Source organism: Rhipicephalus microplus, chromosome X (genome assembly GCF_043290135.1).
Source record: "Rhipicephalus microplus isolate Deutch F79 chromosome X, USDA_Rmic, whole genome shotgun sequence".
NCBI lineage: Eukaryota > Metazoa > Arthropoda > Arachnida > Ixodida > Ixodidae > Rhipicephalus > Rhipicephalus microplus.
The window spans coordinates 269,891,823-269,913,699 of NC_134710.1; the positions used below are offsets into that span (position 1 = coordinate 269,891,823).

Here is a 21,877-nt window from a genome sequence, read left to right on the forward strand (position 1 = left end):
CCGCGGGAGAACATGGCGTGCACGTGCGCTTGGTTGCGATCACACTGGAGGTAAGGCGTGCATTCGAAGGAAAAGAGGAAAATGAAGTGCTCAAGGTCAAGTAGCGAAAAATCTGTAATTTGTTTGTATGGAGGTTTCTAAATATTTTTGCCCAGGTCGATTCGTGAGGCAATAAGCTAGTTTCAAGAGACACTAAAGAGAAATAAAATCTTGGTTTGTATTAATAAAGAACGCTCTGAAAACGGCAATGTCATGATTTGCATATTAATAACCTCATTATTAGAGCAGGAAATCATGGTTAAAATTTTCTTTTTAAATTTCGCACCGAAATCTCCGTGCGTGACGTTGAAATTTTCAAAATGTTTTTTTTTGTAATTTTGCAATATTGGTGAGCTGAAACTGTTTTGAAACTTATGCTAGGTCTATGGCACCCACATATGCCAATGTACTTCATCTTTATTGATTAGATGCTACGTAGGGCACAGTAGACGCCTTCAAATATACGACGTCGTGGTGTTTGGTGTGGCGATATCAAGGTGGCGTCTCCATCCACATTTTCTTTTCACCCGTATTTTCGTTTACGAAACGTCGAATCGTGGTAAGAGAGGTGTTTTTTAAAGACTGTGAAATTGTATTTTACTAATACGCAAAAAAATTCTCTTTAGTGTCGCTTTGAGGAAGCCATTGAATACTTAATTGGAAAAAATGTCGCAGGCCCTTTAAATGATTGTTTGACGTCCTCGCAATATGGGAAACGGAAGTTAAAAAACACAAACAAAAACAGGCGTCCTTTACCGAGGGTTGATGTGGTTTGCGATTGAGGAGAGACGAAAAATACAAATTGCTGTATGCAATCAGGACGGTGCTTTCTTTCTGCTACCCCCTCAATCAGTATACTTCAACTAACTTACAAGCTATTGTGGAAAAATAAATAAATATACAAACAAACCAACAAATAAACAAATAAATGAACTTGCCCTAGCATTGCCTAGAAAGTAAGATGTCGCATTTATTAAGCTTGAAATCAAAACCCAATTTTTCCCTAAAGAGGGACAAAACAGACCCACGGGAACGAGTTTCCACTCACGTGTCAAGGGAAACGCTGAAATTGATCCCGTAAGCACGTGGAATGTTGTCCGGTAATGTTTTTTGTTTGATCTCGTGACAGGGGCATTCAGACTGTATGACGTGGACAGCGATGGTTTTATCACCCGAGATGAGATGTACAACATCGTCGACGCCATTTACCAGATGCTGGTGAGTAGAAGAATAATATGTGGGACCATTTTTGAATAATCTTTAACATATATTATTTTCGTTGAGCTCTCTGTACATGTGAGTATACATGTAAATATGCGCTATGTAAAGACTTTGATTCCTCAATGCCAATTTATTGAACGTTAAGAGTTGTAGTTAATATCTCTTATACTTGACCATGTCTATTTACAACCTTAAAGCAAGTGATAACATGAAAAAAAACTGTTAGCAGAGTAACGCTTTTTGTACTTTTCTTCCATCATTGATATTTTTCAAGAAAAGAATAATCAAAGAAATAAATCCTTGCCTTAATTGCATTTTTAGGCTTATTCTACAAATGTGCCTACGTACATGCATGTTTTAACTACCCATAGCACACTTTAACCTTCCTTATTGTGCGATGCTATTTAATAATTAGTTAAGGTTGGGTGTCGCATTTGCCATTTCGTACGCGTTCTGCATAGGAATGGCCGACACTGCATTCTGTGCTTGTTGTGGCAGTGACAAAACAATTCGGCATGTTCTGTTCAAATGCCCGCAGCACTGCGCGCAGAGACAGTCGCTCTGGACAACCAGACTCTTTCGGAAGAAATAATCATGCGCTACCGGCAGGACTTATCTCGAGGAAAAAGGCTGTGAAGGCGCTCCTGCGCTTTTTTTGTTGAACTGGTCTCCACAAACAACTATGATTGAAACGCCGTGTATGTGTGTGTATGTGTATTTTTTTCCTCATTTATTTTATTTCTCTCTATCTCTATCCTATTTTCGACCCTTCTTTCCTGACTTCTGTACATGGTGGCAAACTGGTTCTTCTTCTTGGTTAACCTTCCTGTCTTCTCCTTTTATTACTTATTTATATCCCTCTTGATAATAAGTACTATATATGAAGTGCTTTCTACTACTTTTACGGTTGCTTACGCAATGTCCAATGTTGACATTATCAGTTCTACTCCATTTGTGTGCTTGGGCCTACAACTCATTTATATCATGCCCTGTGCTGGTAAACTGCGTCTGTGCGTCTGTGCTGGTAAACCAACGTGGTGCTGAACAACTTTGCTGGCACGAGCAGCTCAAGTATGCAACTTTTTAGGCAAAATTTTAGCTTTATACGCAGAAGGAATTTGACTTTATTTTTCTTATTCCACCCATCTTTCCTTGTCTCTCCTGTAAATAGGGAAACCAAGCGAAGGACAACGCTGAAGAGTCTCCCCGGGAGAGGGTTGACAAGATATTCGAACAATTGGACAAGGTACGCTGCCCCAGAATTGTTTATCTACCGTTATCTGCGCACATGGGCTACGAGGTTTATAGCTCTGTCACTCAATAAAGTCATTGTGGAGTGGAAGGACTCGCGCTGAAACACGGGTATGCTCGGCAAACCCTGACTTCGACAATGCGGGGGAGGGCGGTCGTCGCGAGTGCGAGACAAGCGTGTCGAGCGAGGTTGATGAGCTCATTGTCGCGTAACTGACTGTGCCATGGCAGCAACTTCCAAGAAACCCATTCTTTACGCATTTACGTAAAACGGCCGGGTATTTTCGGGCCCTGTTTGCTCGCCCCGACATTGGACACTGCTGAGATTTCTGCATTTCAGTCCCTAAGCTCGCCGCGGAGGCCCACTGTTTGAATAAACTCCCCAGAACACTATTCAAAGTACTCGGGTGTAAAATTGTACGCTGGCCTAACAGCGTCGCACACAGGCGTATGCTAATCAATAGTCAGCCCATGCATGCTGCTCAGATTTCTACGCTCAGTGGGAGAGAGTATTTTTTATGGTGAGCTGGCATAATTATTGTTTAGTGCAAACGCGTCAATGAACTAAGGCCACAAAATTTAATGACATTCTTATCTTGGAGCTCAGTAAGCAATCCAAAAATATTTAAAGTTTTAACGAGTTGTACCAACCTGTCTTCAAATATTTATCCACTCTTCACTAGTGTATGAAAAAGTCTCATTATAGCAATATTCTCGTAGTTGTGACAGTTACCTCTCTTAGTGCATGTTCCTCTAGCCCTCGCATTCAAGGACTTTAGTGGGGCACTAATGTTTTCTTGCAAACTAAAATAGTACTGCATTTCTATATATTTGTAATGTTATCATGACCTTGTTTGCTATGTGTGATGTTCGTAAATCTCTTCACTATAGCAAGTTTCATACCTTTGTCGCATTTTTGAGTAGTTGCGCTTTTTACCGTAAATTAATTTAGTACTTTTTGCTGATGTCGTTCATTTGTCGTTTGTAATTCATTTTTGCATGAACATTTCATAACCGCTTTTACCACGGCAGACTCTTGGCTACATTTGACAATTGCCGCCACCCCCGCCTCATAAAAAAGATGAAGCGCAAAGATTAAAGACACCCCAAACATCATATCATCATCCTGATGTCGTTCTGCGGCGCGGTGCACTAAAAGCAACTTTCCACCGATAAAGATTGGACGTCGACTACTGAATCGTCAGTGTCGAAAGTGAAGTTCTCGATTCAATAAACGGCGACAACTTATCTTTCAGTTGGTGGAATGCATCCTTATTTAATTTTTGGTGCATTCAGCCCACTTCAGTACGTAGGGAACATTCCCTAAATATATTTAATGCCCAGATAACAAAACCGAACTATGCGAAAAAAGAAAGAATGACCAATAAAATATGTGGCATTTACATGAGCGAAGTAATGTCATGGGGCGGGATTAGTGAGAAACGCTTTTATAAGACGGCTTGTCTTCCATTCGAAATTACGAGCAATTTTAATAGCTCTCATGTAGCTTAGCCGTGCCTTTAAAAAGGTGGTAGCGAGCCGACAGACTGTACTTGTTCATAAAACATGTGCTTATAAACTATGTGTTTACTAACCACATACTGACAAAATATGCTACATGTGATTAAATGTTTTAATAAAATCTACACATACACGCGCAGTAAACTTCAGTATCTACTTTCAATATTCGCGTTAATTTTGTAATGCAGATTCAGTACACTTTTCACTTTGAAAACCGTGGATAGCCAACTATACTTCTACCGATGACCAAATATTTCATAAATGAAAAATGTTTACTAAACTTCAAGAAAACCTGCTCCATGTCATATTTCTAAATGTGAATAAGCCGTGGACGTCGTTGCATAAGTAGCAAGTGCAATGTGTAAAATGAAATTCCCGCTGAAAGTGGAAAGCATACCTAATAATCCATATCTGCGAAATCAAAGATTAAAGAAGCAGTTGATAGTATACGGCAACCTGCGCTAGGTCGTATGAAGCCAAGGTCTTTAATCACTTTGAAAAAGAAACATTTTTAACTAATAGTTACAACCAACGGAAAAAGTATCAGCTGCACCCACACCCATTGGCGTCCCACGCAAGGACTGTTTGCATAGTAATTGCACCCGCAAAGGAAATTTCATTTTAAGAAAATCGCGCGAGTGATACAGGCAGTTACAACCCTCCACTAGAGTGTAGTGGTTAAGGTGCTTGAGCGCTTGGCCGCATGTCACGGGATGGAATACACGCCGCAGTTAAATGCAGATAAATTATTATAGGCCTGTGTGCTTAGACTATCATGTACGTTAAAGAACCCCAGGTGGTCGAAATTCCCATGCAGAGCTTTCTCCTGAGGCAATCCTTATAGTGAGATCATAATGCTATCGTATTTTTCCGACGTAAAACCCGCAAAATTATTATTAAACAGGCATTTATGCATCAAAAGATTTCATGTTGTGCTGGCATACCCTATATACAAAGGTTATAGCAGTATTTTCATGCAAGCTGCAAATAGCACTGTAAATTATTTAGCTCTAATACAGCTGCAAAGATGGCTTACTAAAATATCATACCTCTATAAGTAGGTAAAAAAGGGAGCAATGGAGCAACTTATTATCGTTTACTTTGTTCAATATGGATCTGGCAGAAGCCATATAGTCTACTTCTTATTATCTTTTTTAAGCTCACCAAAGAGGAACAGACACAGATGCGACAGGAAGATGCACTCTCTTGTCGTACGTCTGCGCTTTCATCGGGCCCCACCATGGTGGTCTAGTGGCTAAGGTACTCGGCTGCTGACCCACAGGTGGCGGGATTGAATCCCGGCTGTGGCGGCTGCATTTCCGTTGGAGGAGGAAATGTTGTAAGCCCGTGTGCTCAGATTTGAGTGCACGTTAAAGAACCCCAGGTGGTCGAAATTGCCGGAGCTCTCTACTACGGCGTCTCTCATAATCATATGGTGGTTTTTGGACGCTAAACCAATCAATGCGCTTTCATCGTCCATGTACTGACATTTTTTTTTTCTCCTTAGATTCAAGCCAATCAATTAGCCCCAGTGAATATTTATGCTTAGACTAATTTGTCTGTGCGCAATTAAGGCATATATATTATTAGCGTGAAGTGCATATAGCTAGTAGCCAAAAACCATTTTGTAAATTTTTGTAAAGCCAGATACTGCATGCCGCGATTGTCGGCGTGTATGCTGTCACCCAATTACGTTCGCTAATATCTGTGAGACCAAGCAATTTTGTGTGTTTAGGACAGCCGATATTGTCATACTGATACACGTTTTTGTCACTAGTTCTACCTCAAAAACTTGGCCAACCGGGCAAGTTTTATCGGACATTTTCCCATAAGCACTCGGCCAAATGTAATGTTTTATGCAGAAATGACGAAATTTTTTTGTCCAGTGCGTCCAGCTTTGCATTTGAAGAGAAAAAACACGCTTTGAACTTGAACCCAGGTGGCGAGGCTCTCTTGCAGATGTGAAGGACAGACGTTCAGGGCTTGGAGCTTTTAATTCTTTTCCTAATGTTATAAAAGACAACAGACATTTGTCACTGTGTGACGTAACCCTGCAGGAGCGAATGGGGAGGCGCTTTTCATCTAGTGTAACTGGATCATTTGGCACAAAAACGTATTCATCTGCCACGCTCGCAAATGTCAGACTAGTGGTATACTGAGTGATCTAAGCTCAAGGGGGGAGGGGGGAGTGGTTATGTTGTAAAAAGGAAAAGAAAAGAAAAGTGAGCCTCGTCTGCTTCAGGGAGTGACACCTGAACAGTAGCTCACAAGGAATGGGGGTGAGGAGGAATTAAAAGGATAGGAATAAAGGTGTATAGAGAGAGAAAGAGGCGTGAGGTGGTAAGCCAGAGAGCGACGACATATCGAGGGGATAGGAGAGATAGTAAAGATGGAAACACGGTCACAGGAGTCCGAGGACGGGGAACGACTTGCAAGAGCTCTTGTCGGCGTCAGGAGATGGCGTAGAGCAAGTCCAGCCGGTCAGAGCTACACTGTCGTCGGAGGTCGGCGTCAGGAGATGACGCAGGGCGAGCCCAGTCGGCCAGAGCTACGCTGACGTCGGAGATCGCGAGCGCACAACCGGTCGGCACGGAATCCAGCGAGCGAGTCGATCTAAGCTCAGGGAGAGCATAGCCATTGAGTCTGCGAGTAATACGTAGGACGGCAGAGGCTGCTGTCATTCTATCTGCCACTTGATTACTTAAGTGCGTGTACTTTCGTAAGCAGCTGAGTGTCTGGTCTTCTATTTCGAGATATGACCAGAAATATTTTTTAAAACTGACACAGAGTGTGACATACATTATCAAGGGCATCACTCAATGTGATCTTGCGAAAAAGTACTCGGGGGGTAGTTTGAGAGTGTGCTGGTAATGCTGCAAAGGTAATGAGAAACAGCTTTAGGTGCGTTTTTACGACAATAAAGAAGTGCGAAAGTGACAACATTCCATCCCTACAATCACAATAGTAATTATATGCTAGCAGTAATGCCTAGTTGTTTTTACATCAACTTTTCAGCATTAAATGCGTATGTTCAATGAAGTTGTATTGAGGATTGTGTATTTATACTCCATTTACAAGTGCTCTCTAAGATTATATTTTTTTTCTCTTCAAGCGCTTAATAAGTTGAGCCTGTATTAGGCGAGGCCTGGCATAAAATATGCGGGCTTTTAATGGACTTGTTTCTTTAATTATTTATTCTGTTATTGTCGCATGCGTACGTATTTATACGAAGCGCTAGGTTTTTACAGCGAAAGCTGTTATCAGACCCTAGCAAGGGTTGCGTGTGGCGCCGTAGTTGTCCGCCGCCGCCGCCGCCCTCATTGGCCTTAACCATTATCACAGGAAATTACAAAAAAGTTTAGTGAATAAGAAGACACCAACGACACAATGAGATTCACACCCAGGTCCCCTGCGTGCCAGCCGGGTATTCTACCACTGAGCTACGCCGATTCTTGGGACACCACTGCGAACTAGCCTTAGGCCGGCTTGATTGATTGATTGATTTGTGGGGTTTAACGTCCCAAAACCACCATACGATTATGAGAGACGCCGTAGTGGAGGGCTCCGGAAATTTCGACCACATTGGGTTCTTCAACGTGCACCCAAATCTGAGCACACGGGCCTACAACATTTCCGCCTCCATCGGAAATGCAGCCGCTGCTGCCGGGATTCGAACCCGCGACCTGCGGGTCAGCAGCCGAGTACCTTAGCCACTAGACCACCACGGCGGGGCAGACCGGCTTGATGTCGGCAAAGGAATTGCGTTACCATGAGTAACAAAGCGTCTTAGAACAGCAAAGGAACTACCTGGTGTCACACATTTTGGTTTGCGCAACGAGTGGATTGCCGAGAGCTGCAACCCATTACAAAAGCTTCATGTCGTATATTTTTAACTGTGCCACATACCCACTGCAAGAGATTGTGAGAGATTATAAAAGCTTTTGGCATAATTCTTCCTCGCCGTCAGCCACAGCATAAAAAAATGCACAAACTTTCTGTTATGTCCCGACACCGGGCACATGGTATAACATCTTTATTACTGAGGCGCACACTGCCAGCCTCAACACAAGCAGTACAAAACAGAATAACCCCCTCCAGATACTGTGGACAGTATATGTACACACGCTATCTCTCGGCGCATGCGCAACTGGCAGTAGCTTGAGAGCATGCATACAAACCCCGTGACTGACGTCACAACACTTCCTTCACGCACAATTTTAGAAACTATCATAAGTCAGGCGCTCAGGTGGGCGCCGTTGTCTTGTGCTACGTCGTAAGGGAACCGGCTGCTCACGATTTTCGGGAAGTGAGAGTCTCGTGGGTGACGACGAATCTGAGCTTTGGTTGGTCGTCGCTGTAGCATTTGTGATGTCCGATGCATGTGGTGGTTCCACTTCCGGTGGTGGGTCCTGTTGTGCCGTCGGTTCGATGTCCGATGGTCGCAAGTGGTCCGCGTGCACAAACCGCACTTTGTTTCGCACATACACTAAATACGTCGAAGAAGATTTCACACACGTCACTTCTCCAGGCCACCAGTTCACAAGTTGCCCACGCACAGAACGCACCAGTACACGATCACCAACAGCAAACACTCGAGGTGAACCTCGGAGCCTGTCAGCAGACTTTTTTATTTCTGCGGTCTTAGCTCTCATCTGATTTGTTACGTCCGGGCGCAGCAGCGACAATCGGGTCCGCAGCTTCCTTCTCACAAATAATTCAGCAGGGGTTCTTCCCGTGAAAGTGTGAGGTGTGGTTCGATAACAAAACACGAAGTTATCTATCCTGTGTTGCAGTGTTCTGTTTGTGCCCTTTTCCGAGTCTTCTAGCACTTGTTTGAGCAGTGCTTTTTTTGTTGTCTGAACTGCGCGCTCCGCCGCACCGTTAGACTGCGGATGGTACGGCGGCGTTAGTGTGTGCCTCACACCATTAGCTTGAAGGAATTCTTTGAACTCAGCTGCCCGAAACTGCGGCCCGTTGTCCGTCACTACCTCCAGCGGAAGGCCATGCGCCGCGAACCATGAACGCACTACTTCAACGGTCTTCGCCGCGGTGGTTACACTCATTATCTTAATTTCAAGCCATTTGGAATAGGTGTCGATAGCGAGGAGAAACATCCTTCCCTTTTCTTCAGCGAAGTCTAAATGCACACGCTCCCACGGATTCTGGCATATTTGCCACGAGGACAAGGGTACGGGTTGAGCTGCAGGGAGAACCGTTTGGCATATTGCACATTTGCGCACTGTGTTTTCGAGGGCTTTGTCCATTCCCGGCCACCATACTACTGACCTCGCTAATGCTTTCATTCGGGTTATACCCAAGTGCTGCTCGTGCAGCAACTGCAAAACATTCTTGTGCAATGATTCCGGTACTACCACTCTGTTTGTCCATATCACGCACCCGTTGTCTACACTGAGCTCGAGCCGGCGTACCCAGAACGGCTTTAGCTGCTCAGACACGGTCTTGGGCCATCCATGCCAGATCATGTCGCGTACAGCCCTCAGCACTTTATCGCATCCTGTTTCTCGACTGACATCATTTGACGTTAAAGGCAAGTCGTTTAGTGCTGAAAAGTAGAAGATTTCTTCGCACTTGCTACCTGTGTCAGGTAACGGTAAACGGGACAATGCGTCTGCATGCTGGATAGCTGATCCTGGTTTGTGTTTGATTCTGTAGGTGTAGTCGGCCAAAAATGTCAGCCAACGATGCACTCGTGCCGTGGCTACTGCACTGCCCTGCCGTTTAGGGTCAAACAAAATTGTCAAAGGTTGGTGATCTGTTATTATGTTAAAGGGCCGTCCGTAAAGGTACTTATGAAATTTTTTTACAGCAAACACAATACTAAGTGCTTCTTTCTCAATCTGCCCATAGTTACGTTCGGCCGCTGATAATGACCGCGAAGCAAAATAAACCGGCTTTTCCTCACCGTTCACCAAGTGCGATAGCACAGCCCCTAACCCGTAATCAGAAGCATCACATGTGATCCAGATTTCTTTTTTTACGTCATACAACTGCAACACAGTCTTATCAGTCAACAGTTCTTTGCATCTTTCGAATGCTTCATTACATTCGCGTGACTAGTGCCATGTAGTTTCTTTTCGCAACAAGTTGTGCAGTGGTTCCAAGATCGATGCTAAATTTGGCAAAAATTTTCCGTAGTAATTAATCAAACCTAAAAAGGCCTTCAACTGACTCACGTTAGTGGGCCTTGGCGCTTTTCTGATAGCTTCAACTTTTTCCGCTGTTGGGTGTAAGCCGTGCTTGTCGATCTCGTGTCCCAAGTATGTGACGCGTTGCTGAAAGAAGCTGCATTTCCTTGCGTTCACTTTTACGCCGTGTTTACTTAGGCGTTGAAGAACTTGCTCCACCCTTTCATAACACTGCCCGTCGTTCTCACCAGCGATGACTACATCATCAATGTAGCACGCGGTTCCAGGCAGATTACGCAGTATCTGGTCCATGACCGCCTGGAAAATAGCTGGTGCGCACGCTACGCCATACGGCAAGCGGCGGAATCTAAACAGACCTAGGTGGGTGTTAATAGTGAGCAGTTCCTGCGCTTGTTTGTTTAGTTCGAGTTGCAAGTACGCTTTTGAGAGGTCTATGATAGAAAACACAGTTCCACCCTGAAGATTTGCGAATATGTCTTCAGGAAGTGGCAAGGGATACTGATCGACCTTGATGGCTGGGTTTACTGTGACGCGATAGTCGCCACATAATCTCAGTTCTTGAGTGTTCTTTTTTGGAACAATCACAAGAGGCGTTGCCCATGGACTATGTCTGACCTTATATATGACTCCAGCTTTTTCTAGCTTGACCAATTCTTGTTCAACGCGCTCGCGCAAAGCGTATGGCACTGGTCGCGCTTTCATAAAGACAGGGCGCGCGTCATCCTTCAATTCAATGCTGCATTCGAATCCCTTAATTGTACCAAAACCCGCGCCAAACACTTCGGGAAATTTCTCAGCAAGCAATGCCTCCTTAGCCACCACATTTACTGAAAATACTTCCTGCCAATTTATTTTGATTTTAGAAAGCCAATCTCGGCCAAACAACGTGGGCATTCTAGCACCCTGCGTTTCTTTCGCTATGACAAGTGGCAGTTCGAAACACTGGTCTTGGTATTGCACTTTTACATCCATAATACCAACAGTAGGGACCGTCGTGCCATTGTACGTGGCTAGTTTGACATTTGCTTGCCTGCAAGAGGCGTTTGGGAAGTGTTTAGCACACTCTGTTTCTGACATTATTGACACCGCTGCGCCCGTGTCAAGTTCCATGGGTATCACTTTATCATTTATGCAAACCTTGATTACAATGGCGGGCATACCTTCTTTGTGGTTCGTATTATACAGAGATAGCAGTTCGTTAGTATTTTCTTTCTCGCATTCTTCGCTCTCTACTCTATTTACAAGCTTAGATTTGCACATTTTAGCAACATGACCCCTTTTTGTACACCTATAACAGGTACTGTTCAGAAATCGGCAACTCACGGGTGAATGCTGTCCTCCGCAACGATGACACATTCTTTTCGTTTGTTCTTTCGCTGCCCCATTTTCCTTGTCCCAGCTGGACTGCGTCGGCGCTTCCCTCGAAGGTGCTTTACTCGGTTGTGAGATTTTCCGTTGCCAGTAGATGTCCTCCGTTTCTACAGCTGCTCCTTTAGAACTGGTTTGCAGCATTTCTTTCGTGTCTTGTGTTGCCGCTTCCATGGCCATGGCTACGCTGCATGCGCGTTCCCACGTTACTTCCTCGTCTGGCATTGCCAATAGCCTGCACCGTACTCCCTCGGTACGTATTCCAGCGACGAGCCGGTCACGCAATGCTTCGGTCAAAAAGGCACCGAATTCGCATGTTGCCGCGAGTTTCTTCAATTCGACTATAAAGTCTGCGACAGTCTCCTGCGGCTCTTGCTTTCGCTGGTGAAAACGATACCTTTCGGTGACCACGGAGCGCTTGGGAGCGTAATGCTTCTTCAGAACGTCAACAACTTCCGTGAATGACGTCTTAGCTGGTGTTTTAGGCAGCAGCAAGCTCCGAAGCGTGACGTAGGCCTTCTCACCTATAGCCGTGAGAAAGATTGGAAGCTTCTTGTCTTCCGCGATGTCATTGGCCGCGGCAAATACTTCGAACCGCTCCAGGTATACCTCCAAGTTACTGTCCTCTTGTTGGAACTCGGGTAACTTACCGACAGTGGTCGCCATACTCAGTTCAAGCTGGTTAGAGTGGGATTCCTAGAAGCCTGCGGCGTATCCCATCCTCGTCGCCAGTTGTTATGCCCCGACACCGGGCACATGGTATAACATCTTTATTACTGAGGCGCACACTGCCAGCCTCAACACAAGCAGTACAAAACAGAATAACCCCCTCCAGATACTGTGGACAGTATATGTACACACGCTATCTCTCGGCGCATGCGCAACTGGCAGTAGCTTGAGAGCATGCATACAAACCCCGCGACTGCCCCGCCGCGGTGGTCTAGTGGCTAAGGTACTCGGCTGCTGACCCGCAGGGCGCGGGTTCGAATCCCGGCTGCGGCGGCTGCATTTCCGATGGAGGCGGAAATGTTGTAGGCCCGTGTGCTCAGATTTGGGTGCACGTTAAAGAACCCCAGGTGGTCTAAATTTCCGGAGCCCTCCACTACGGCGTCTCTCATAATCATATAGTGGTTTTGGGACGTTAAACCCCACATATCAATCAATCAAACCCCGCGACTGACGTCACAACACTTTCTTGCAAGTGTGCAGCTGGTATCTGCAGAATGACGAAGGATGGCATAGTGAATACCTGCCTACTACACAATAACTTATGGCGTAGTGAGTACCCTGCAAGTGTGCTTGCAGCAGCCACCCAAACTGTGAAAAAAATGGGGGAGGGGCTCTGTAACGTTGTTTTTTTCATCTTTCGCTGTGACAGTGCTGCGCGTTACGCGCACACCTGGGAGTTGTTGTTTTTTACAGCGAAATCTGTTATGAGATGAGAAGACAGGTCACGTGCGCACCATAGTTGTCCGCGACGACCGGTGTCCGTAACCGATATCACAAGAAATAAGAAAAAACTCAGAAAATAAAAAACACCAAGAAAACAGTAAAATTCGAACCCGATTCAGCTGTATTCTACCACTGAGCCATGCCGCCGCTTGAAACTCATTCCAAAACTGGCCTTAGGCAGGCTTGATGTGACTAAGGGAACCGCGCTAATATCGGTAATACAGCATTTTAGAACATGAAGAGAACAACCAGGTGTCACACAATGTGAATTCCGTAAAGAGTGGGTCATCTAATAATCCAACTCATTACAAGCACTTGTTCTTGTGCAGCTATTTACTGTGGCGCATACCAATATCAGGCATAATTCTTCATCGTCTTCAGCCGCTGCATACAAATATTGCCCAGTATTATTAGCAACTGTGTAGCGGATACAACGTTCCTCGGAAGAATGATGAAGGGTGGCATAGTGAAGGCCAATTTACAACACAAAAATTGTGATTATTTCTGGCATAGTAGGTACCTAGCAAATGTGGTTGTAGCAGTTACTCAAGGAGTGTTAAGGTTTTTGGCCCATACCTCAGCGTGTGTGTGTGCCACATCTCAAAGGAACTTGACTTGTTTAGAAGAGGTTCCGAAAAGCTGCTCTTCATTGATTGATTGATATATTGGGTTTAACGTCCCAAAACCACCATATGATTATGAGACGCCGTAGTGGTGGGCTCTGGAAATTTCGACCACCTGGGGTTCTTTAACGTGCACCCAAATCCGAGCACACGGGCAATGCTGCTTGCTCTTCGCTGTGACAGTGCTGCGTATTGTGCGCAGGCCTGGCATTTTTTTCTGCTCTTTGCGTCGGAATGTTTTTCGTCCTCTGTAGTAACCACCTCTCTCGGGTATGTGCCACAAGAGAGTTTAGTTCTTGGAATACCTACTAGATGGCGTGACTTGTATAGACAATCAATATATGATGAAAAGATGCGAGATGGTGGTACTTGTAGTGTTTACTAGACGGACGGACGGACGGACGGACGGACGGACAGACAGACAGACAGACAGACAGACAGACAGACAGACAGACAGACAGACAGACAGACAGACAGACAGACAGGCAGGCAGGCAGGCAGGCAGGCAGGCAGACAGACAGACAGACAGACAGACAGACAGACAGACAGACCAACCCACAGTTGGACGGACGGACACATGCATGAACGGATGGACGGACGCTTCGCGCCAGTCATCATCATTCAGTTCGTGGATATGCCGTGATTTCTTGGTGTGTTTCATTAATATAAATGTATTTGAAATTGTTTAGCTTTAGTTCTCTGTTTTGTACGACAAAGGCTTTCATGTCACCACCCTGACTCAGCCAGTTGTCAATTATACTTCAGGACTTCACGCTCTTTCCGGTGTATTCACGGTGAATTTCCTGACTGCGTTCAGTAGCGTCTTGTGATACGTTATGCCGCTACCTTTCTTATGTAATAAGGACATTGTTGTAAGGATGCGTCAGACCTGCAGCCCATTACGATTTGCTCGAAACGTTCGATAGTAACTTTTAAATCAAGGCCGGAAATCATTCACGCGTGATAACAAGATTCGATGTTTATTTTATACTACTCTCGATGAAAGGCAGTTTATCAGCTGGTTGGGATCGCCTTCCATTTTGACGCAGCCGGCTCTTAAGTCACTCTCTATTCGGGCTGTACGCGGAGTATCTCCCAGACGGACGCGCCTTAGTTTTCAGAAATCGACGTTCGACAGCAGAAATTTCGCAAACATTTGTCGGTAGCACTGTTCCTCGATGCAAAAGGAGCATATAGCGTGCAACACGAGGCGATTTTCGATGCTTTTGAGGCGGTTGGCTTGGGTGGTCGAGTTTTTCGATGGATCGCTACCTTCCTAACATCGAGCTCATTCTTTGTGTGAACTGACGAAGGCTCAACCACACAAGACTATACCAGTTGTTCCCCAAGGGATAGTTGCAAGTCCCTTTCTGTTCAACCTTGCCCTCGTTGAACTGACCGAATACCTGCCAAGTACGACCGCGATATCCATATACGCATATGACATAATTCAAATGTGCCCCCCCCCATAAAAAATAAAATACCAATGCAGGCCTCCGCGAAAACCTACTGGCGCGTGGCGGGAAATTTCAAAGGCCAAGGACCACAATTGTCAGTTTCGACGATCTCCACTGGAGGGGCTGTTAGGACCGAGAAAAAGCCTATTGCTGTAAATTTCTTGGGAGTTCAGTGATGCTTTCTTTGTGGCTAGTTTAGATGACTGCATCTGATATTGTGTGTAAGTTCGCATTGAGAAAAATGACTTCACCATGTGTCACAGAGTCACAAGACATCACATGTAACAAGCATGGCTAAGACGCGATACGTCTGTGCACATAATACTCGTTAATGAGCTTATTGGCAATAATTTTTTCTTGGGGTAGAAGTGTTATGTGAAATAAATTTGATATATCAAAATTGTTAACGTGAGTTCATGTAACAAAGACACATTGATTAAAGTTTATGATTGTGTAGTAGCGGCAGGGGTAACGTGCGTTACTTTTTTTGGTAACATTAACAATAATGGGTTACCCTTTTTTGTAGGTAACTTAGGGTGGTAACGCGTTCATTTTTTATTGGAGTAATGAGTAACGTATTTAGTTACTTTTTTTTTGCTAACGAATACACTGCAATCAGCCCTGCTGCCCGGACCATACAAACAGCTGATCTTGAGGCTCGGTATCTCCTCCATACTGCGTTTGAGAAAGGACACCACGTTACGATTCCGTGACGGCCAAGTCCCTGTGGCTTGATAGGCAATGAACGCGCTGACAATGCTGCTCAATCAGTCTTTCAAAGCAACAGGCTTGAGAAAATACTGTTATCAAGGACCAACACTGCTAGCTAATAGCGAGTGGCCGCACACGAAATCACTTTCTCCACTTGGAATACAAGCATACTGTGAAATGAACTCCACTACAGCCTGAACACCTTACCTCTACAGACGCCTACTGGACTACGCCGAAATGATGCTACTCTAATTTGCCGTCTAAGGCTCAGAGTGGCTTTCACGAAATCATTTTCATTTCGTATCGCAATGGCTGACAGCCCCTTCTGTGACCACTGTGGAAGCGTGGATACCCTACAGCACATCTTCTGCGACTGTCTTCGCTGCAAAGTGCAGAGAAATTTACTTGAAGTCGCGCTAGCTCACATAGATTGCATACCGATGACGGCAGAAAACAATCTTGGTATATCACGAGATCAATCCTCTGGCACATACTGTCACGACAGACTATGATATGGCGCATACGTAGCCAAATTAGACTCGGACTACTATTGAGCTTTTAAACGCATTACTATGCCTGGCACGTTACAAACTATAAACGACAATGATATCCCTATTAGGATAGAGCTAGAAACCTTTATATAAAAATTTCTTGTCCTCCTTTTGCAAATAAAACACGACGACGAAGAATAAGAAACGAAGCGGTTCCTCAAGGTTGCCTCGATCAATGGCTCGTGGCGCCAGCGCGCACCGTGCCGCTATATATAGAGGTCTTCGACATGCCCGTTTTCAATGGTCGGCTCATGCATAAACAGAGACTCCACTGTCTCTCGCCGAATGAATATTGCATTCGCTTCCAATATCTTGGTACTTCTTCGAAGGACTGCATACGCTCCAAAACCACCAGGCCCCCAAGCTTGCACGTGCTCTGTAAAGGCGCAATTGGGATAGTTGTTAGGCAATGATGCTTAAACAGCTACGCTCATCTCTCAGGAAATGGTCTCATCAAAAGATGAGCAACAAAAAATGTGACGCGGTCCAGTAAAAAAAAAAACGCGTGCCAATACGCCCGTCTTTATAAAGTGCCACACATTTTGCATGATAGAACGTAAACATTTGTCCCAACGTTAAACGTAGCTGCAGCAGGACGCGCATCATATTGCAACCAAGAGAGACTGACAAGGCGAGCACAAATAGGATACTTAAGCTCTGCAAGCCCACGCCGCATTCAGCAAGCGTTCTTGATATATTTTTAGTGAGTCCCCTTCAACTTGGGCATGGCCTTGCGCATAGTTGAACATCAGAATAAGAATTAGAAATGATTTTATTTAGTCATGAAATCAATACAGTATTTGTGTATACAAAAGGAGGTCCTATGGTCAGATTTAGTCGGGACCTCCTACAGAAGTTAATATAGAGAAAATGAATTGAAACAGCAAACAGGGAAACACAGAACATCGCAGGCAAAAAAAAAGTTTTGTATTGAGGAAACACAATAGCAAAAAGCAACAAAAAAACTGAAATTGAACACCGTAATAAATAAAGGTTATTAAAGTCTTCTAAAGGTTTTCAGATACTTACATGGTGAAATATAATAAAAATGAATGACGAGAGACAAAGAACACTGGCCCTAATTTCCCCAGTGTGGGTGAGCGCCATCTATAGGAGGTCATCATTGTAATCATCAGTGCATGATGATGGTCCCGTGCTTCGTTGCTTTTAAACTGTGAGAACGTTTGAAGGGGAACGGGAGAGACCAAAACTATGAATAGTCTGGAACGAATGGTAAAAAAGTTCTAATTCTTTTTTGAACATGCTAATTGATTGCGAGATTTTTATTTCTGGACATGACGAATGGCAGAGACTGATTCCAGAGAAGTGGGCAGTTTTTTGTCATAGTATGAACTAAAGGTGAGATGAGATTAAGATAGTGTGCAAACTTTGTCAAGCTTTCATTCTCTAAACTTGATGGGGCGATTATAATTAAAAGAAGCTGATTTTTTTTAATTCCTGTAAACAACAACCTACGAAGTGCAAACGCTAGACTACAATGAGCAGAGCTTCGGCTCTGATGTCGTTTTCGGTCTGGAAGGCCTACGCAGCTTCGAGAAATAAGCCGGGGTTCTATGCAGGATGGTCCGAGCTTCTCGGATAGACGAGTTTGCTCCGAGCTCGCACTACCGTGGCCATGGCACGAAGACAGTGCGTAGCGCGAGATAGTAGCGTTGACGAAAATAACTACAAGAACGCGCGTGGCATTTGAAACGCATGTGGGACATTTGCGGTGGCTATTAAAGAAACACCGCGTGGGAACACGTAAGCGCCGCCCAGCTGTGAACATTTTAACAGTGCAGCGACATCAGCGTGATTGTCGCGCTATCATTTTGCCAACTCAACATTCGCCTCCCACGCGTCTTTGTGGGTGTTTTTCTTCTATCGGTTTAAGTTATTTCGTTCCACCTGCAGCATAGAAACTTCCACTTTCGAAGGCAGCAAGGGTGCACACGCAACACTGCTGTGCTGCTCATTCCGATTCTATCAAATATTGGAGATAAATATACGGACAGGTGGTCACCAGGGGCGCTCGCATCATGGCGACAACGCGGCTGTGGTTGGATATGTCGTGAGCGCGGTGAAATTGGATGCGACGCATCGCCGCCGTGCGGTCTTATCACTTTTACTTCATCGGACCTGTGTGCATAGTCTGTGCGATAAGGCTGATAGATTAATCGTGCCGCTCGACGTCAGTACTGCTCCTCGGCAAGAGCAAGCGTGGTGGGCATACGCGATCTTCGTCGCGGGCGTCTGTCAATCAAACTGATTGACGCGTGACCTTGGATAAAACCCGTTGATCTGAAAAGTCCTGTGTTCAACTCGTTACTGTGATGGTGCCCGTGTGAATGTCAAGCGTTTGATGCGGTGAAGGCTAAGCGGCAGCTTCTTTTCGTATAAAATATTTTGGTGAGCTTACACTACTTGTGCAAAGCTGGAGCTGTAGAAGAGCTTGTGATTACCGAACTTTTTGCTGTTTTTTTTTCGTTGGTCGTCTACTCATGTGCGTGGTCGGCTTCGAAGTGAAAACCGCATCAGTTCTATCCTCATTTTGATTGTACTAATTGGCTGAGGCTTAACAACCATTACACCAAGCTGTCTTGTCTTCATCGATGAGCTTCAATTATCTCACGTGCAATTGGCAAGGTCATGATCAGTATGGAAGTAATAAATGTAATCCTGATTAGAAAAAATACTAATTGTTATCATATCAGTAACGAATAATTAGCATGGTTTTACTTAGCATACTCTTGACTAACGTCACGTTAATAAGCATAGTTTAGTTAGCTCATCAACTAGCATGCTTTAGTAAGCCTGGTTCCAGCTCTACTTGGCTTAATTAGCGTGGTCTTTTCAAGATGTGACGTTTTTACCCCAGCTTTATCATGTCTTGACGTAATTAGCTTGGTCATAGCATGGCCTGGCCGAACTAGGCTAAAATACCGTCCAGCCGAAAAAATAACAGCATATCCATGAAGTGAATGATGATGAGTGGGGCGAAGCTTCGGAGGGTTTTATAGGTAATAAACCTTGAATCGTCCATTCATCCGTCCGTCCGTCCGTCCGTATGTATGTATGTATGTATGTATGTATGTATGTATGTATGTATGTATGTATGTATGTATGTATGTATGTATGTATGTATGTATGTATGTATGTATGTATGTATGTATTTATGTATGTATGTATGTTTGTATGTATGTCCATCTTTTGTCTCTCTGATGTCCATCCGTCCGTCCATCCACACCTGCTGAGTGAGTCATCAAACTAGACGATCACGTACCACAAGCTAGGAGGGACAGACCCATGGCTTTGGGAGCTTCACCCCTATAGCTATATAACAGGCCCCACGTGCTCGGGTGCTAGTGGGCGATGACAACAAAGACGACGCGCACCGGCCGAGCAGTGTACTAGAATGTACAGGCTCACCACGATAATTAACACGTGGCCTCGGGTTTAGCTGTGGTCGCGATGTTGTAAGACGCTCTGCCAGTAGTGATGTTAGATGCCACTGTGCTGATCATTCTAAATAGACTTAGTGCAGGCATTAAAAGCTTCAAAATAAATTTAAACACAAAGTGCCTCTAAAAAATATCATCGCGAAACGTTTCTGACACTTTTATTAGATGGGTGCTTTTCTGCACTCAGTGGAACGAGAAAAAAATTAAAGAAGATGCCTCTAGTTTCAAAACACCACCCAACATAGTCGACCATCCTAGACGCGATGACTGGTTCCATCGTAACCAATGAAACGCAGCCTAGGGGTGAATTCGAATTTTTCATATTTTTGGCTCAGTCATAAGAGGGTGTCGCCAGAGCTCGGGAATATTCCGAGTTTTGCGACACTCGGGCGAAACTCAGCCGATTCTGAATAGCGTCCCATTTATACAGAACCCCTTCTTAGTGTTGTATCAACGGCAAGATTTCGCATTGTCACTGGGAACGTGTCACCTGAGCAGCTATCGTGAAATCCTGACATAAAAATGGGTATTCATATGTCAGCCAAACAGCGCGGTTAAACATCGCACCAGAGGAAGCATGGTTCAAAACCTGTGCGTTTGCTTTCCAAACAACTCTTGAGTGCTAGTGTGCCTTATTACGTTTCTTGCACAAAAGACACTACACAAGAGAGATTCGATGAACGTTCTTTGCCCTAGTTTAAAGTGTGAGAAGTTGCGTTTCAATTTACTGAACAACCGTGGGCCTTATACAGTATGTTTTGACTTTCGCAGAACCACGACAACCAGCTGACCCTGGACGAGTTCAAGGAAGGCTCGAAGCAGGACCCCAAGATCGTGCAGGCCCTGTCTCTGTATTCTGCTTGAACGGCTGCATCCTAATCTCGCTCACTCTCCCCTTGGACCTCCGCACGAAGAAGGCGACGACGACAGAAGCAGCGGCAGTAGCAATACAACTACTAACTCGCCCCCCAAAGAACCGCTTGCACCTTGCTCTTCATCACCCTTACGCTCTTGCTCTCCGCTGCACTTTCTTTATACTTCTTGTATCATGCTTTTCGTTCCACCTCGTCTTTCCCATGCGTTGGGCCAGGGGACGGGTTTCCACTTGCGAACGGTAAACGACGGCCGACGGAGTGCAGACAGCTGCAACTCAACGGCTCAGCACTGACGGCGCTGCGCGACGTTGCTTAAATTTGAGTCCTATACCCAAGCACACGGGTGGCACTGCCCGCCGTACACACTGAACGCGCCGCACCAAGCAGTCGATGTTCACGGGTGCCTGGTGAACGTATTTGACAAATCTTCATTCGACGAAACAGGCGCGCCTAGACTTCAACGATACGATAGCACCACCCCGATCGTGTATGCTCTCTGCCAAGCAATCACTCCTCAATTTTTCGAGTCGCATCCGCGTGAATTCGTTGATATTCACGTGTGCTTCCTCCGAAAGTCGAAATTGTACCCACACAACCGATTATCTTTCCTTGTTTATAAATTTTTCTTGTTCCCTTTGTAGTGGCACCTAAAAGCGTCGCTCATAGACATATGAGAGTTTTGCGATGCGTGTTATACTGCGCTTTCTTTTTTATTTTTACATTCTACGAAACAAAAGGAATTTTTGTTGTATTCACTTTCTATCAATCACGCCTTGTTATATACCATACAATGTAGAGATCAATGAACAAGGCGAGACAAACTGAATAAAAAGACAAGAGAAAACAAAAGAAAAGTCAATGAGAAGAAAGCAAGGCGATCAAGAGAGAGACAGCAATAGAGAAGTGTGGGGAAACTAGAGAAAGGTAAAAAAAAACGAATCCCGAGAATGAGTCATGAAAATAAAAAAAATGAGGCTAAGAGAAGACTGAGGTCAAGAAAGATAAGGAAAGAAAAGAATGTGAGAAAAGTAAAATGTAATTATAAATAGAAGGAGAGAGATTGTAGAGAAAAATAACGAGTCAGCTGAACAGGTGTTATAGAGAAAAAAGTGAACAAGAAAAATGCCGTACGGCATGGAGAACAATCGATGCTTTCTAGAACATCAGACAAGCACTACAA

General features: G+C 44.7%; 1 protein-coding gene across 1 annotated transcript in view; it reads left to right on the plus strand.

Annotated features, from left to right (window-relative positions):
- Window positions 1–21,129, plus strand: part of LOC119161519 (frequenin-2) — a 340,020-nt gene extending 318,891 nt beyond the window's left edge. The window contains exons 6-8 of the mRNA XM_037414042.2: window positions 1,169–1,257; window positions 2,432–2,506; window positions 20,594–21,129. Coding sequence (XP_037269939.1) covers window positions 1,169–1,257; window positions 2,432–2,506; window positions 20,594–20,686 — 257 coding nt within the window. The 3' untranslated portion in view covers window positions 20,687–21,129. The remainder of the gene's footprint in view (window positions 1–1,168; window positions 1,258–2,431; window positions 2,507–20,593) is intronic.
- Window positions 21,130–21,877: the final 748 nt, after the last annotated feature.